General features: G+C 37.7%; 1 protein-coding gene across 1 annotated transcript in view; it reads right to left on the bottom strand.

Annotated features, from left to right (window-relative positions):
- Window positions 1–19,682, bottom strand: part of B3GLCT (beta 3-glucosyltransferase) — a 95,495-nt gene that overhangs the window by 21,057 nt on the left and 54,756 nt on the right. Inside the window, exons 9-12 of the mRNA XM_070578742.1 lie at window positions 16,202–16,321; window positions 14,495–14,564; window positions 7,668–7,781; window positions 5,547–5,646 (exon numbers count right to left, since the gene is read on the bottom strand). Coding sequence (XP_070434843.1) covers window positions 5,547–5,646; window positions 7,668–7,781; window positions 14,495–14,564; window positions 16,202–16,321 — 404 coding nt within the window. The remainder of the gene's footprint in view (window positions 1–5,546; window positions 5,647–7,667; window positions 7,782–14,494; window positions 14,565–16,201; window positions 16,322–19,682) is intronic.

Genomic DNA, 19,682 nt, shown 5'->3' with positions numbered 1-19,682 from the left:
TGTGGCTGCCGTAAGGATGAGAAAAAAGATTTCACAGGAAAATAAAATCTAGAAGTAACTTTTTAAAGCAAAGACAAACGTTGATGTTAAGAAAGGCTAGTTTTTCCATGTTTTAAGAACTTACACCACTTAAAAATGCCTTATAGAAAGTCAGTTCGCAGTTTCTCCTAAACTAGAGCTTTCTGTCAGACACGACCACATCCTAGGTTCCCTCAAGATATTACTCAGCGTTCCTCGAAAAAAGATTTTCCACGGTCAATAACTTCACACTGACTATTTTTAATGGGTTCAATAAACTTCAATGTCTCTCAAGCCCGTGATTCACGAGCATCATGCGTCTCCAAGAGGTGGGTATGACATCAAGCATTTCTCTAAATTATTAAGCATGAATTCTTTTCTCACAGAGCAATATTAACATCTAGAACACCAGTGTTCTAGAGTCTCACTTTTCCTCTCTTTTTGGGGGTAGGGGTGGCGTCAAAGAAAACAAAGTGGAGATGTACAAGAGATCATCCTTCCCAAACATGCTCATGCATCTTACAAATTTTTTTTTTTTTTTGGTAGCAATAAAGCTAAAGCTGCAGGTGAAGAAAACAAACAACGCATGAAAACAATCTCTTACAAGTGTGGTGCTAAGAGAGTCGACAAGTTTGCCAATCAGGTTTATATCTGTCTGAAGGTCAAGGTCTCTCGTAATGTTGACAGTCAGAATGGCCAGAAAATGTTATCTTTGGAAACGATCCTGTTTGCGGCACACAAGTTAAACACTCTAGGCATCTGGTTTGGAACCAGCCTTTAGGAAAGCATCTAATAAGTGTGCAGGGAAGGGCCAGGGAGTGAGTGGATAACTAGTAAAACACCATTCGGTTACGGAGAATATATTCGTGAAGATCTCTAAGGAAACCGCAGTCTTTGGTTGATAAAAGGTTCTGTAAAAGCTCAAAGCCCTCTGGGGCAGATTTATGTCTACTTCATGATCTGAGAAGAAATGAAAAGTATTTCTCTTCCTCCTGAGTATTGTAAAATTATCAATTTAACCCTCAACCTCCAAGTTCTGAGGTTAAAATAACTGAGATTTTATATCTCCTCTGGATTTCTTTTCCTTGTAACATTAACCATTTCCATATTCAAAATATTTTAAAGCTGAAGAATTACAAACTGAGTCTGACAACTATCATATACCTCATATTTGCCAAAAACTGGAAATGTGGCTGAAGGAGACAGATCTCCAATTCTATCCAAGTGGATTGGCTACCGACCCAAGAAAAGAACTTCATTTAACAATCTGTTACCGTTTAAGGCAATTTTGAGACACAGAAAGGAAGAAAAACAGTATGGCAACACTTTAAGCACTATCAAAATTAGATTAATACATCTTAGTGTTGCATACAGATTTTAACAACATAATACTGATTTTTAAAATCCAGATGAAGTTCCAATCTAACCTTCTATGACTTTTATTTTTTAACTTTTTATTTGGAAATAATTTCAAGATTATAGAAAATTTGCAGGAGTAGTATAAAGAACTCCTATATACCCTTTACCCAGATTCACCAATTGCTAACTTTTACCCCATCTGTTTTACCATTCTCTCTCAATCTCTCTCTCTAGATAGACAGATATATATATGGATATACATACGCACATATATGTGTTACATATACAGATATTTGTACACATATGAATGTGTATGTGTACATATGTATGTGTACATATATACTTGCGTTCTCTTTTCTGAAATACCTGAGAGTAAGCTGCATACATTATGCCCCTTTCCCCCTAAATACATCAATGTGTACTTCCTAAGAAGAGGAAAAGTTAGGAACTTTAACATTGATACAATAAGCTTCTTAAAAAGTTAAACGTACACCAACTGTATGTCCCAGCCATTCCACACCTAGGTATTTGGCCAAGATAAATGAAAGTAGGTGTCTATACACAGACATGTACACAAAGATTCATAGTAGCCTGAATTACAATAATCCAAATCTGGAAACACAATGCTTATATCTAAGCTACCACCATATTCCAAATTTATCAATTGACCCAATAATGTCCTTTATAGTGTTTTTTTGCCCTCCAGTACAGGATGCAGCCCAGGATCCCTCATTGCATTTATTTATTGTATCACTTTATTCTCCTTTAATCTGGAATAGTTCCTCAGCTTCCTTTGTCTTTCATGACATTGGTATTTTTTAATAATAAATGCCCCTGTCCTTTTTTAATAGAATGATCCTCATGTTGAGTTTGTCTAACGTTTCCTCATGATAAAGTGCAGGTTATGCATTCCCAGTCATGGTATTTTATTGGTGATGCTGTGTCTGGCACATGATGTCCTTCATTGGTAATATTCATTTTGATTACCCAGTCAAGGTGTTGTCTGGTTTCTCCACTGGGCTGTTGCTATTTTCCCTTGCTATTTCTAAGAGTCTCTGGGCAGACACTTTAACACCAGCAAATATCCTGGTCTCATCAAAATCTACCCCTAGTTTAGTTTAGTTTAGGAGCTTTCTCTCCATAGAGCACAAAGAAGGACATGTGAGGACACAGAGAGATGGTGGTCACCATCAAGCCAAGAGAAGAGGGCTCAGAAACCTACCTTGCCAGCACCTTGATCTTGGACTTACAGCCTCCAGAATCGTGAGAAATAAATTTCTGTTGTTTAAGTCCGCCAGTCTGTGGTATTTTGTTACGGTGCCCAATCTGACTAATACACCGCCCTTCTCCCCCATTTATTTACTTACTTACTTATCTATTTATTATAAGCATCAACTCACTGATTCTTAATTTTAATGGTTCATGAGTCATTATTGTCCTTAGTTATAATGATCCTTAACTTGTCTCAGATTTGGCTAATGGGAACCCATTCAAGCTCGCTTCTGTGTCCTCTCGACATGCACTTTTCTTTCCTTTCTTCTTTTTAAGACATCCTTACTTTCTGGTATAAAAAAGACTGTTTCAAACATCCTCTTGTATCTTCCTTGCCTCAGCCTTAGGATCAGGTATTTCTCAGAGAAAGCCTAAGTCCTTTCAGTGGGGAAAGCAGCAATACTAGTTCTGGTCACTAGTTGCTCATTGCTACTGGGATATCTTTGCTTCTAGTCTTCTTTAGCAGAAAGAACTAGGAAACATGTATGGACACACACATGCATTTTAGAAATCATGAGTCTAACAGAAGGTATGAGTTCTTACAGATTTCTCCACTTCCAATCTCCCCTCATAGGCCATTTCCTTGACCTGCCTCATTCCACACCCGTATTTCACTTCATTCACAGTGAGAATCCTGGCTCTCAACAATATTACCATTTACTCAATCCTATGATGTACCTAAAATCATTTCAGAATTGCCTCACCTACACCACTACAAAAATCAGACCAACTGAAAATTCAGGGTTTGTCTGACATTCCTCCCCTCTCCCCACACCTGACTGAAGGGCTACAGCATCTTCAGCAGTTACTTGTGTTATACTTTTCCTTCAGCATGATGATGTTTTCATTTGGGTCATTTGTTTCAGTTTTCTCTCCATCTTTGTTGATTTTTCTCCTGTCCTTACTATTTTTAATATTAGCATGCTTCCCAAAGCCAGAGAAGTGTCACACCCTCCCTACTCCATCCACCCTCTTGGCCCACCCAACCTCTTTTAGAAAACAGCCACATGGTTATCTGGTTTATCTGTCCTCCTTTTGTTTTTGGAAAGATAAGCAGACATGGGATGTTTTATTCCTTCTCATTCTTACACACAGGGTAGCATACTAAATATACTCTTGTGCACTTGCTTTTTTCATTTAATGATCCTTGAAATCACTCAATACACTTTGTTGTTTTCTTTTTTGCAAGGAACCAAAGTTTTGATTCATTAGTTTGATCCTCCTTTTCTTTATTCTATATACCTCATTATTTCTGCTTGTATCTTTATTATTATTTCCTTCCTTGTGCTTTTTCCAGCTTTTTGAGTTGGGAATTGATTTTTTTTTTTTTTTTTTGGTGAGAAAGATTGGCCTGAACTAACAACTGTGCCAATCTTCCTCCACTTTTTATGTGGGATGCTGCCACAGCATGGCTTGATGAGCAGTGCGTATACTGAAGATTGATGGTACAACTGATGCAGTTACAGATGCAATAAATGCTGCACAAATGTTGCTGAAAAGGACATCATTCCTGGAGGTGGCTGTGCTCTGCTTTGATGCTCACAGTTGTGCTTGGGATTCAGTGAGCTTCTTGGATCTGTGGGTTTATAGTTTTCATCAAATTTGGAAAATATTTCTTTAAATATTTGTCACGTGTCCCTTCTGATTTGGGAACTCCCAATTGCATATATAAAGGCCACCTGAAATTGTTCCACAGCTCAGTGATGCTCTGTTCCTTTTTCTTTATCTTTGTGTTTCAATTGGATAGTTACTATGCAATGTCCTCGAGTTCACTGATACTTTCTTCTGCAACGTCTAATTTGCTGTTATCCCATTCAGTGGATTTTTCACCTCACACAATGTAGTTTTCATCCCTAGAAGTTCAATCAGTCTTATTTACACCTTTCAAGTCTTTTTTTTTGAACATATGGAATAGAGTTATACTAACTATTTATTAGTAACAACTTAATACCTGCTAATTCTAACACTGTATCATTTATGGGACAATTTCAATCAACTGATTTTTCTCCTCATTATAGGTGAATTTTCCTGCTCCTGCACACCTGGTAACTTTTGAATGGATGCCAGACATTGTGAATTTTACCTTGCTGGGTGCTGGATCTTTTGGTGTTTTTATAAATCTTCTTGAGCTTTGTTCTCAGATGCAGGCTAATTACTAGGAAGCTATTTAACCTTTTGGGGTCTTGCCTTTAAGATTTGTTAGGCAGGACTGGAACAGTGTTTAGTCCAGGGTTAGCCATCTCCCACTATTAAAGAAAGATTCTTCTGCATATTCTACCCAATACCCTGTGAACCAAGGGTTTTCCAGTCTGGCTGGTGGGAACAGGTACTATACTCAGCTCTGCGCAAGAGTGTTGGGCACAACTCCTTCTAATCATTTTGACTGGTTCTTTCCCCAGCCTCCAGTAGTTTCCTCACACATATGCACCAATAAGTACTCTACTGAATTCTTACGGAGAGCCTCCACAGATCCCCAGTGTTCTCTTTCTGTGCAGCTCTCTCCTCTCCAGTGCTCTGTCCTGCAAACCCTAATGGCTCTGGTCTCCCAGACTCTCAAATTCATCACTTCAACTTAAGGACTTGGCCAGGTTCCACCTGGGTTCCCCTCCCTGAGCAGTGACCTGGACACTTTCATAAGACAGTTGGCTGGGGCAGTTGCAGGACTCACCTCATCTGCTTCATGTGTCTCACAAATCATTGCCCTTTATTGCTTCATGTCCAGTGTCTTAAAAATCCACATTTCATATATTTTGCCCTCTTGGGGGTTGTTTCAGAAGTAAGGATAGATCCAGTCCCTGTTATTCCATCTTGGCCAGAGGCAGAAGTAAGCATCACAGTCTCTGAATGTGACTATATGCAGAATTTAAAGCCACCTTGGGATGAGAATGATTCCTTACCTTATTAAGGTGTCATCATCCACAATGACTAACCATGCTATTTTGTCACGGCTATGATTCAAAAATCTTTCCAAAATGGCAAATGTCTTTCCACAATGACCTAAGAAAGGTGAGAAGAAAACTTACAATGTATTATTTTCTTTAAAATAGATATAATTCATTTTAAATCATGTTTTTTTTTAGTTTTAAAGTTTTAAAAGTAAAAGCTTAAATGCTGACATGCACCTTAATAATTTGAAATTTTAAAAATTAGCCTTTTCTAATTTTCATAGACAGAGTGAACCAGTGGGAACTTTAGAGATTATGAGTCTAAACGATTCATTTCACACATGAAGAAACGAGGCCTAGAGAGATGAGGGGAATTACACACAGTCACTTTGAGGCAGAGACAGCACTAGTATCTTCGTGCCAGACAAACAAGAAAGTTGTAAGCCTCACAGAAATTACAGAAGCCCAGCATCTTTCCCTAGATATACTTATCCTGAAGGAACTGTTAGAACCCCAAGCATCACAACCAGAGGGAAACGATGCAAAAATAGAATATTACACCCTCATTCATTTGTTCTGTAAATGTTTGCTATTAAGTTTCTTACATGCCAGGTACTGTGGAAGGTTCTAGGATATCCACTAAAGATACAGTGCTGATGAGACAGGGTCACAGTCCTTCAGATGCCAACTGATAAATGTCAATGCTTTAATGGAAAATGGTGGGGCTAAGATAAGAATAAAATGCTTGGGAAGAGAATTCAACTGATAAAGAGGAAAATGATCTTCATTTCAACAAAATATTTCATAACACAATAGAGAACAAATTAATATTAATTAATTAATATTAAACCACTCAATTTGACCTTTATTTTCATTATTCTTGATCTCTTTATGTATTTTTAGCCATTATGGTATGCACTTTTGACAGCCATCTCAAATTCCTCTTGGAATAAAGTAGACTATAAACATGAGCAATAATAAGGTCAGACTAAAAATAAATTAAGAAATCAAATAAGGAATACATGAATAAATAAATGATTATTAAAGCCAACCTAAACTGAAGTAAAAAAAAGCAAAATTAACCAAAAAAAGAAAATTCAATCTAAAATCATTTTTCCAAAACAGACAGCAACAGACAGACTCAGTAATAATTTAACTTCGTCAGAACAACTGATCACTACAGATGGCATACCTGATTCTACTTGTACTTTATCAATCAAGGCATTATGAGTGATATTACCAGAAGATAATCAAGATAAACCACCTGATAGAACAAGACAGTCAACTTACTACTTTTTATTTTTATTCATAAAAGGGCTTGGGGAACCAGAAAACTAAAGAAAAAACGTGGCAGAAACACCAGATAAAAATTAAGATGAACAAAGAGCAGCTGAAGATGAGGTGGCCAATTTTCTACTTCCATTTTTTGAAACAAAAAATGTTTTTAAGTAGAAAGCTTGAAATCCGAAGAGAAAAGCAGGTGTACTTCCAACAATTTACTAATTAAAATACTAACATACATGGCTAAATATATATATACATATACACACACACACACACACACACACACACACACATCATGGAGCTCATACTACATACAACCAGTGTAGAACGTGGTTAAGTGCTACTCAGAGGCACATACAATATGTGAGCTTGTCCACAAGCTTCATGAGGACAGAAGCTGTTGGCTTCATTCCTATTTCCCCAGTGTCTAACAATGGCTGGCACACAGCTCGAATAACAATCCTGGCTGGTTAAATTGCTAACATTAAAAGAGGAGAAGCTTTGTATGGGAAGATGAAAAATTAACTTTGCACACTCCATTATGGCCATGATGAATTATGAAGGTAGGAGAAATCTATTGTCAAACTCTATCATAATTGTCATGTGCTCAGTCATATCAGTATGACCTACCAAAAACTTACAACCTTTCTTAGTGCTTATAAAGCAGCTCTTAATCTGAAGCAATCAGTCCATATCCGTGGATAAAGGTGTTGGGGGGGGAGGAAGGAAAAAAACTTACATAAGGCAAAATTCATAGTATTTATAAAATATTTCATTATTATCTTAATTTTACTGTATTTACATAATGGACATTCTGAATAAGAGTAGCAGCAAGAATCAAGGACTCACCTCTATCTGTGTTAGGAATGCCCAGATCTACTGTAGGAATGGAACTCTCCACGTAATCACTGTAGTATTCAATGAGACTTGCCTGACCCGCCCACGTCTGCTTTACAATGGGTACTGAAAAATGGAGAGAGGCAGTTATATGGGGAAGCCTGGAATCTCAAAAGGACAGCAAAGTCACGTGTAAAGGAAGAGATCTTCTGACGTCCCAAGACCTAGAGCTTGCTTCTTTACCCTGAGAAACGCCAAAGTTGGCTGTTGCTGGCAGCACAAGAATGAAACCCTCTTCCTGAGACATTTCAACACACTGTAGAGCCAAGCACCTCTCATCCCTCATCATAAACACACTTGCTTCCACATAATGATCAATTTTCTGGTCGAATTATGAGTTTAAATTAATTTTAACTAATTTTTCTCTTTTCCCAATAGGCTATTTCACTTAAAATTCACAACTAGACTTTTTAAAATGCTTTTTAGTGGGGGTGGGGAATATAATTACTCCTAAGGATTGGAATATTCTTTGTGGTTCTAGCCGAGACGCAAATTTGGCTCCCCTATGATGGTGGCGGTAGGGGAGGGGACCTCTTCAAACTACACACATCCCCATCCGAAGATTCAAACAGGACCACCCAACCCTCTAAAGGGCATGAGCCTGGAGAATCACTGCATATGATGACTGGTATTATTGTGTCGCACTTTTGGAAAATGTGGGAGAAATAAGATTGAGAACCACTGCAGATTTTAAAACTCTATCATTAGCAGATAAATTGCTTTAATACAATACACACAAACAACAGAAAACTTTCCTGGTTTTCTGCACCTGGGGGGAGATGCTCAGAGGTAGCTCTGTCACCACACCTGACACAGAATTCTGCCTGATTGCTACTGGATATTAATTCACTTGACCAACTATCCAAGTCATTATTTTCTTCTATACTTTTTTCTCAAGTTACTGTCTGTGCATCTCTAAATTCTAAAGAGAAGAAAGGATTTCTATTGTTGTTTTAATAGAAAAGATCATCATATCTAGATCTTATACCCTCTTAAATTAAGAATCTCGACTCTGATGAACCAAATCTTCAGGTCAATATTTTGTGACTTTATCAGATCATTTATCTTTTCCTTTTTCCCAACCCCCCCCAAAAATAAACATATGCAAAACTGCCAGTGCAATGCCAAATTTAAGCGTTTAGCTATGCAAGTCAATAAATTCGGATTCAAACTCAGACAGCCCTTGTTTATGAAATACAAAAGTGTACCATTTTATAGTCCATTATTCATCAGCTTTTAAGAAAGAAATAGACCTACGAATTCTGGACATTTGCTATAATAACCTCCAAACTACCTATTTTAAACCAATAAATAGTATTCTTCTACATTAAAATACAATTTTTCTGCAACCATAAAAAAGGCAGATATAAAGATTTCTCTATGTCAAAACAGACAAAGATGCAGTAAATAACAGATATGGTTGCTGAGGGGAAAACAAAGAAAAAAAAACCCTTACTCTGTCCTTCTTCCAAATTCCAGCACAGCACAAATCTTAGCCTTGGCACTGCAGCGGCCATTTGCTTTGCACACAGTCAGCAGGAGGACCCACCCAGGAAGGGCTCCCTGCAGGCTGCAGCCACTAACTGTTCCCTCTCTTGGGTGAGACATTCCCCACGGCATCACGCTGGAAGGGGCTGTGAGGAAAGGACAGAACGCCCCTCGGGCCCAGCGCTCGGTCCTGCAGGCTGTGCAGACTCTGTTCACTTTCCTCAGCCTTCAGCCTTCAGTTCCTGTTTCTTCTAACGGCTTTATTTTCATACATATATGTTATATAGGAGTTTCTTCTCAACTAAATGATTTAAATGATATTAAAAGCAAAATCGAGTGTGAGTTAGCTCTTTGCCCTACCTGATCACTGGCTTTCAGTTTTCTTCGGAAACAGAAATTTCACTGAATAAAGGTAAGAATTACTATCTGATTCATTCCCCAACCCCTTAGTACAGTGCTTGGGATGTAGTAAGTGCTCAATAAATAGCTGAATGAAGATGGAATTTTGTTAAGAGTTCCAACAAAAGGCCTACAGCTATTTGTGGAACTAGTTTAAAGGAATGTTTTATTCATGACCGCAATTCATCCTTTGGTACAAGACTGGTACCACCATTACCAATCAATTAAAAACAGACAACAGTTTAACACAGTCAAGTATTACGATTCTATAGTACTAAAGCACTCAACAGTTTGTATCATCTGTCCCTCATCACTCGAATTCCTGTGCATTTGTCGCGTCCACTAGCCAGAAAGAATTTAAAGCTAAGGCTGGTCTTCTACGCCAGAGGATGAAGGCTTTATTTTCAACCAAGGTTGATTCTAAATTACTTAAAACTTTAAAAATATTGGTCTATGTTACTAGCACTGTTTGAATTCTGAACTGAATTCATTCTATTCTTTATAAAATATTTTATATTGTCTTGAGGCACTATATTCCTAAAGATATAAACCTTGAGAAAATACTTTCAATATGTTAGATGATCTATCATCTCATTCTCAATAAAGAAAAGCAGACTTTCTAACACATAATAAAACAATAGTGAATGCCTCTTTCAAGAAGGCTTGCCACAAGATAACTTAAAATTGGAGCAAAGTAAAAATTGTAGTATCAAAAAACCCCACTGCACAGATGGCAGAAATCTTCAACATGGCTTCACAGACTCGAAGCAGGAGGAGATGTGTCTCGCTACGCGACACAGAACACACAATTTTACCCCCGGTGAATTTACATGCAAAACTCTGATTACAAATGTAAATGAACTTGACACTTGAACACTGTACAAAAACTACCACACAATCAAATGTGAATGACTCTTTTGATTTTAAGGAATCCGCTATTTTCTAGTGACAAATGGACTGTTTGTCTCAGTATCCAAGTCAATGACCACAAAATAAATCCTCGGTTGCTCTTCTGTTCTCAAGAGAGGGTTAGACACACACACCAGGAGTGTGCTATACTGCCTGCCTTTAAAGAGGAGATGCATATAAGCCCGAAAAGCATCCGGCATGGTGGATCTAAAACATTTCAGGGCAGTCTGGAACATCTTCGGCTGTTCAACAGCCAGGGGGAGAACTGAACTAGACAACATCTGCCTCACTTCCTCTCTTTAATAATTAATCTAATCACTTCATTTAACACAGAGGGTAGCCTTCCATCTGGTTGCATTTTAATTCAAACCTCATGTTTTCAATCAGCAGACTACCCAGTACAGGTTAGCCTCTCTGATCAAAGAGGACACAGCTACCGCAGACTCTTTTGAATAAATTTGTTCAGATTTGCCTCTTCTAGACCAGATCACTGCAGTACAGGTATCAAACAGGGTGTTTTTTTTTTAATCTGAAAGGAATAAAGTGTTTATTTTTAGGAGCTCAGGAAGCTGTGAAAAGGAACTGAAGGCTGAGCAAATAGCAATTTAACCTCTTTAATTAGAGGGAGACTGCAGGAGGAAAGCATCTCGCAACCTACCATTTGAGGAACAAAAACAGTGGCTGGCGCGAGATACTTGAGACATGCACGGGAACTGCACGGCAAAATGATGCAATTCTGAACATTTTCTGACCGCTCATGTCACGCAAGCAAAAAGACATAACCCAAGAGAGGAAGTGATCAAGCTGAATATTAAAACTACAGAGATCTTTTCCTTGCTTAAATATAATTGTACATGCTTTGCCCAATTCATCACTTTATATAATACTTTTAAAGTTTCTTTAAAACTCTACTAACTGCTTGCATCTCAGAGAGTGTTCCTGCTTCAACGGTGTCAGTAAGTATTTCTTTCTTAAGCCCAAAGATAGACTATATTTTTGCTAACTGTGTCCGAAGAATGCATTATTTCATTTAAATCGGAATCCACATACAAGCAGTTACATAAACGTTTGTTTCACTGTTAGGCAAAAGTCCAAGATGTAAAATAATTTTTTTTAATTTTGGAACTTGGCTTTATTATCAATTTTCTTCCAGGAGAGTATGAAAAATGAGTTCAATGTATATATTCCTTTGCCTTGACTAGAGCCTTGAACAGAATGTTCCATCACTGACTCTTATCCTAGAGGTGGTCCAGACCATAAGGAGTGAGGAGTGGGGGCCATCACGAGTGTTCATTTCTAACCAGTAGCCGGGGCAGTGCACCCACAAGGGAGACTCTGATACCTCACAAGTCACTAACAGTACAGCTGACTCTCAATTTTTCAAAGAGAAATACAATCTTGTCTATTTTTTTCCTTCATTGTCATTTGGCCTTTGTAACATCAAGTGTTTCTACCACAGAGTGCAATGGGAAAGCAAAAAGAGAAAAGAAAAACATCCCAGCCCACGTATTCTTCTTGACTATAGCAGTAGTCTGCTTGGACAGGGGTGGCAGCCCAAATTCCCAGCTTGATGTATGTCATCTGTGGATTTCAATTCCTGGCTATCTCCATTGTTACTGAAAATAAAAAGCCTGCTTTCACAGCTTCTTTCAAGTCAAAACTGACCTTGAGCATAGCAGAGCGTCAACATGAATACCAAATACTATTTATCAAATGTTAGGTTTGTAATACATCCAAGATTACAGTATAGCTGTGCTTTGGCAGAAACAATCTGGGACTTGCAGCCAGAAAACCCTCATACCAGCTCCCTTACTCACTAGTCTACAAGAACTTGGGCCAGTTGTGTCACCCCATACTCAGCTTTCTCTACAGTATCACGTCAATACATTAATTATCACATCACAAGGAATTGCCAACATGAAATTAGATGATAGAATGTATGTGAAAAACACACCAGAAAATGTAAAAGATTGGCAGTTAGAAGCAGTTACTGTGGCACTGTCATTGTAACTAATATGATTATCGGATAATTCTTTGGGCCAAACAGTGGCTAGACTAGACTTCCAAAAGGAGGAGCAGAGCCCAGTGGCCTGGCAGGCGTCACTTCCATCAAACAAAATGGACATCAAAGTCCCTAATATCCTGCCGCCTTAGACTACCTTTTCAAACAAACACGTCCAAGTTTAAAAATGGCTTGTCTCAGAAACCCAACTGTGAAAGCCCCACCACACTTTCTAGGTCTCAGGCGTCAGTGACCCCAGACCCAAACTAGTAACAGCAAATCAGTGCAGCTGGCTTTGGGAGGACTGGTTTTAACTCTCCTGACAGGCTTGTAAGATTCTGTAATTTGTAAAGAACGTTGGCTCAAAATTCAAATATAAAGGCATTTGATGGCTATCTGAAGAGATTATCTCAAACTTATACAAATAAGAAAGCAATAAACTAGATTATTCAAAATCACTAAATTAAAATTAGCAAGCTTTTTTTTCATTTCTGTAGAATATAAAAATACAACAGGGACAGACTCTAATTTTACTGCTTTATTGTCACTTGAAAAATGTGTTTCAAAAGAGAAAATACCACCACCTCCACCGTTCTTAGCATCAATAAAAACAATTACTACTCCAAGTGCAGCTTCAAGAACAAGTAAATCAATTCAAACACTTCTGCTTACCATAAAAAAAAAGCAGCTTTGTTCATTTCCCTGGATACTTTTTTGTACAAGCTATTTGTCAAAAATTGTCCCACAAAACCCTTTCAGATTACGAAAAAAGCAAAAGGATATTAAATTTAGGTTAAATCTGCGAAAAATGAAAATTTTATTTTAACTGCTACATTGATTTGATTCTATAAAGTATTTTAGGACTCACTGTATAATGAAGGCATATATTTATTTAGGCTGATTTAATAGGACTTAGAACTTAATGTGACTATTTTAGGTAACCATGAAGATTTATAGTTAATGGACTTTTAAGATATTGTTGATTACAACCAGATTTTAACTGATGTCAATGTCTTAGACAAAACTTTAATCCCAAATATTCTTTTATTTAGAAAATATGTTCCCCCTTAAAATATAATTTGAAAGTATCATAATATCACATAAATTATATAAATGAACTTCCCCCATAACTGCAATCCCACAAAAACGACAGCTGGTTTAGAAATCTCTCCTATGTAACCACCACACTCTTGGTGAAATCGACAGTCATTTCAAGAAAAAAATTTTTAAAAGGCTAAAATTAGAAAATGCAAAAGACTGTCTAATTTTCAATGTCAGAGAAGCTCTGCTTGAAATAAGGTGAAAAAAAGAGAGAAATTATGTCTACTTATATTTAGAACAGGCTTTTTTTAAAAACATTATCACCATAACTTAGTAAAATCCTATCATGACACAAAAAACGAAAAAAAACAAGGTTCATCTGCAAGCCAGGATTTCCCTAAGAAGGGACCACTGCTCGGAAGGCAACTTTTTCCTTTCTCCAATATATCTATTCATGAGTAAATACTTATCTTTATTTAAAAGTCCAACATGTGCATTTGAAATAAATGTATAAAGAAGGAACAGCCTTCAAGGAAACATTCTTTTTTGGCTTTCTGTTACCTTGAAATCCCCTCTAATATTCTTCATAAGGTTCAGAGACTGTGCATGAACAGAATAGGACATTGTTTTGCTCATGGATTGTTATGCACATATTGTCACAAGTTTGCTACAGCTGAGCTTTTCCATTTCCAATTAAAAATACTGCTCTAAACAGCACTTAGAAGGGCTATGACCATTCATATTTCAATACGAAATTGTCTTTTCTAATTGACAGTGGTGACTGAAGTGGTACAATGAAGCAAAATGATTAAATAATTGCTTTCACTTCAATAACATATGTGTCATTATTTCTTTCTTGAGTTTATATCTGGTTTGTACTTTTTAAAAAAGGCAGTTCAGATTTTACAAGTTTAATAAAAATGAATAACCCGAAACATACTTCTATCACCATGAAATTTCTTGCATGTTTTTACTGCAACAAAAATATCCTCCTTCTTCACTGGATTTCCCTAAAAAAAACAAGAAAAAATACATGCACATATGAGTCAATGTTACCTTAACGTCACCCCCACATTAGATCTCAGAAGCTCCAGAGTTCAGATTTACCAATGCCAGGAATACCAAACCTACTTCCAGGATTAAGTTTTGGGGGAAAAAAGGAACTGTACTTCAGCTGACAAGAAAGCCTTTGACGTTAGCTGGACCTGTGCCTGGACCCAGCTCTGCCATTCACTCGCCGCGCGTCATTTGGACCAGTTTCCTCAGCTCTCTGAACTGCAGACTGCTTATTTAGAAAATGGGAATAGTAACCACCAGCAAGACTGCTTTTATTACTACTACTTATGAGGCACATCATAGATGCCCCATAAATGTTAGTTTCCTTCTCTTTCCTTTTGCCAGTTGGTGAAGAGGTTGACAAAGAGAGAAAAACAGGGGGATGCTTTCGTGCAAAATAAGAGACAAGTCTCTTTCATGGGCCCAGCCTTACTTCGATGTTTACAGTATTTTTATGGCCCCTCTACTGTCCACCCAAGTCTAGGCTACAGCAACGTTTGTTAGCAACATTTGTCCTCTGCCAAAGGCAGGATTACTTCAAACACCTTGGGGGCCCTGGAGCCCTGAGCTGGCTCCAGCCCAGGCTGATCACTCTGATGAAAGGGGGCCCATGGAGGGATCAGTGGAGAACTCAAGGCCATGGACTGCTTCATTGGGTGGCGGGGGGGTGGTTCTGACCCCTTTTTCACCTGCCTTAGGTCTGTAATAATATTCAATCATGACTCCTAGACCATTTGGGGCTGGTTTACAGTGACATCTAACATAGCTTTGTCATGTCACTCAAGGCACTAGGAGGTCAACTCCTTCAGATTCCCTAAAAGAGCATTAAAGAACAGCAAGCATGTCTAGAAAGACAGGGTTTCCTCCTCAGGAACTGTGCAAGCATTACAGAGTCTCTCCCACTGTTGCAAAGTGTGTGTGTATGCATGTGTGTGTACATATATCATCTTTGAAAATGCAACACACAGACTTCTGCGTGACTGACTTGAAAACAACAGACAACATTTGAGAGTGGTGAATGTATTTTACCTTACAAAGAAGAACTGTAAACATCCCAGTGAGTTTCAGGGGCTTTGGGCTCATCCTGGGGACTGGATCAAGGGTCTGCCACAACAAGTAAGTTCAAAAGTTCTGGACAGTCTCAGGGGAGAACAAGCAGGGTCACCAGCTGAGAGGGTAAAGGGGTGGGCTTGAGGAGAAGGCTTAGGTATAATGGGAAATGTGTGAAGTCACTTTCTAGGAAATGGAAAAGATAATTCGAGTAGACTCGTGCTACATCATCAACAAAAGAAATGACCTGGGCGCACTGGCACTGCAGCACTGGGGCAGGCGTTAAAAGGCTCTGGGGGGAGACGCGCGTGCGGTCAGAGGCCTCATGTCCTGCCCTTCTTGGCTCCTCTCTCTTCTGGAGTGGAAAATAGATAACAACCGTGCTTACCTTACAGGGTTGTTATCAGTAGAAACACGACATATGGTTCTTACCTGGCACGTAGCAGATGTTGATTTTTTTTCACTACGTAAACACCAGGACAACATTACGCACAGCACGTACATTTCCTTTGATACACAAGGAAGTTCTCCCATTACTTACACAAAGTGGCAGAAAAGAATGGAATGTGGTAGCGCAGGAGGAGGCCACACCATCTGTACAAAACTCAGGCACTGGAGTCAGGGGAGGTCCACCGCCTTTGTCCCAGATGTAGAGAGCAATCTGCCACACGACAGGAAACTGGCAATGAGTGAAAAAACTCAGCCAACACCACAAGCAAATGAAGGTATGAAACATCCCCAGGGAAAGCAGACCACACCTTCTCTAGAGTATCAGACTGCACCACATCAATTTGTCAATACTTAATAGGTTTTTTTTTTTACTTATAAAAATAGTAATTCCATGCAGAGCAATCTAATCTTTTATTAACAATAAACAGTTAATTAAGAATCCATATTCTAACCTCCAAGCTATTTCAAAGTTGTCAGAAGCAATTTTAGGGAAGCTATTTCAGAGATTCTAACACATCACAGAGAAAGAGGAAAGAAAGTATTATCATGACTCTGGTTTCCTGTAGTATTGTAAGTGGGTAACCTGACTAACCAACTTGCTAAAAACATCTAAAAATATTGGATAAAATACCTTTAAAATCATTTTAAAAGTATTGCTAAACTGGCAAAAAAGTGTGGAACTTGTGAGGACAAAAATGCGAAAGTGAGAACCTGGGAGAAAGGGCCTCAAGGGTGGTTTTCCCCAGCAGGTACCAGACGAACTCTGGTGATGCTGAGTGTCTGACAGGAGTTCAGAGAATAAAGCCTCTGAACCACCCAGGGTGCGGAGTGTCGACCAGCAGACTCCCACACAAAGCTGGGACCTTGAAGCCAGATGGAGGCGAAAAATCATCTCCAATCTCTGAGATTTTGTAACCAAAAGGCAGGCCTCCCTAATCTGTCATCTGTATGGTCCAAAACACCTCAAACAGAGTAATTCAAAGCGGCTGAGTCAGTATAACCCTCCAGCAGCAGGCAAAAGAAATGCAAATCCTTACTGAGGAACCCACAACCTTAATACAGGACTCAGAGGACTGCCTCAGATAAAGTTCCAAAGGAGCAAGAGTACTCAGAAAAATCACAGCAAGCACAAAGAAATGAGCTGATGAGCAAGAGCCAGCAGACACAGCTTAACCAGAGACAAATGACTTCAGGTGCTAGAATTATCAAACACAGACTATAAAATTACTATGTTTAATATATTTTGATAAAGAAAAACTTTAAAACAAGCAAAATTTTTATTAAAAAGATATTACAAAACAGGAAAGCAAATTTGAAAAAGAAATGACTAGAACTTCTAGAAACGAAAAACATAATTAAAATGAAAAATTTAATGTTTGGGATAAACAGAATATTAAACACAGCTACTAGGAAATTAGAGAACTAAAAGATGAAGCCTCCAAAATTCTCTAAAAAGTAGCACAGTAAGAAATAGAGATGGAAAATGTAAAAGTTCAGACCCTAGCCTACATCTAAAGCTCCAGAAGGAGACAACAGAGAATGAGGATGAGAAATAATTGAAAAGGCAATGGCTGAGAATTTCCAAAAATTGCATAACAATCATATTATAGAAAGGGCCAGTGAATCCTAAGCAGGATTAGAAAAAAAAAGTCTACATTTAGACATTTCCTAGTGAAACTGAAGAATACCAAAGACAAAGAAATAATCCTAAAAGCAAGCAGAGAGAAATGACAGATTACCTACAAAGGAACCACATTAGACTGACAGCTGCTTTCCTAACACTGCAGCTTTAACAGAAACCAGAACATAGTGGAGTAACACCATGCTGATGAGAGAGAATGACTGACAACCTAGAATTATAGATACAGTGTAACTAGGCTTCAAGAACAAAGTTGAAATAAATACTTTTAAAGAGAGAGGAAAGAATACACCACCTCACTAAAGGAAATTCTAAAGGATATATATACTTCAGGAAGAATAAAAATGATCTCGGCTGGCAAGTCTTAGAAGCAAGATGGAATAGGGAGCAAAGACACTGGTACAGACATGGTTAAGTTAATATCAATGTTAACTGCTAAGGTAATGGTGCTATTTAAGTTACAGGATTAAAAATAAGACAGAACAAAAGTACTGAACAACAAGAGCATATGAATTGGTAATTGGATAATCAGAGTTAAATTACTCTAAGGCTCCTAAACTTTCAGGATATTGATTAATCAGCCATTGTGAGGTTAAGAATACATGTTAAAATATTTAAAATAACAAATAAGGCACAGACATAGAGATTGAACTTTCAAAATAGCAAAGGAGGAAAAAAATGGAATAAAAAAGGAAAAAAAAACAAAAGATAACAAGGAAGTTTTAAAGAGAAAAAATGGGAGGGAAACGACAAAATAAAGTGCTAGAAATCAATTCAAATATATTAGTAATCATGATCAACATAAATGTAAATTTGCTATTTACTTTAAAGATAAAGATTGTCACTTTATCTGGGAGAAAAAAGATACATCCTCTTTAAGAGAGAGACATCTAAAATATGAGGACAAAAAGGATTGAAAGAAAAAGATGAAAAACAATTATGGAGCAAACATCAAAGAAAGCTAGTATAGAAAGATTCATATCTCCAAATTAAACATTAAGGCAAAGAACATTACTAGAGATGAAGACAAATTCACTAAGAAGATGTAACGATTCTAAACTTGAATGCATCTAATTAACATAGTCTCAGAGTATAAAAAGCAAGAGTTGGCAGTTCCACAAGGAAACACTGTCAAATCCACCATTATTATGGAAGATTTTCACATTCCTCCCTCAGTAAATGATAGCTCAAACAGACAAAACAAAAGAAGAAGGACGGAAGGAAATAAAACACCTAAAAAGCACATCATTAATTGTGCTTTAATAGATTGACCTATTGGATTAAATCTATTTCTTCTTTAATCCAATAAATATAAAAAAGAATGCTATGCCCCCCAAATTAGACCATACACATCCTTTTTCCCATTTATGAAAAGTGACATGAACTAGGCCATAAAGCCTAAAAATATTTCACAACACTGTTATATAGACCACAATAATACTAAGTTAGAAATCAATAACAAGACAAAACAGTACACACAAATATACTGGGTCACAATGAAAAATTTATTAAGGTGGGTCACAGTCAAAAAGCAGTTTAAAAGCCTCTGTCCTAGAGAAACTCTTGCAGATGATCATTATGACACGTTAAAAATACTCATATAAGCAATTACTGTAATAGCAAAAAACCAGTAGTAACCCAGAAGCCCACTGCCGGGAGAATGGATAAATAAATGTGGTGTTGTCATAGGAGAGACTGCTACAGAAAGTGAAAATCTGTTCAGGAGAGCTGCACGCATCAACACGGATGAGTTTCAAATTAGAACGATATTCACAGTACAATTCTGTTTACACAAAGCCCAGAAGGATGCAAAACTACCTAATACATTACTCAGATACATTTGTAGCTTGTAAAATATGAAGAAAAAGGAGAGAGAGAATTCAAGAAAGTGTTGACGCTAGTGAGAAGGAAGGCGACACTACTGCAGATACGT

Source organism: Equus przewalskii, chromosome 16 (genome assembly GCF_037783145.1).
Source record: "Equus przewalskii isolate Varuska chromosome 16, EquPr2, whole genome shotgun sequence".
NCBI lineage: Eukaryota > Metazoa > Chordata > Mammalia > Perissodactyla > Equidae > Equus > Equus przewalskii.
Note: the sequence above shows the minus strand (reverse complement) of the source record. Positions and strands in the feature narration are given on the sequence as shown.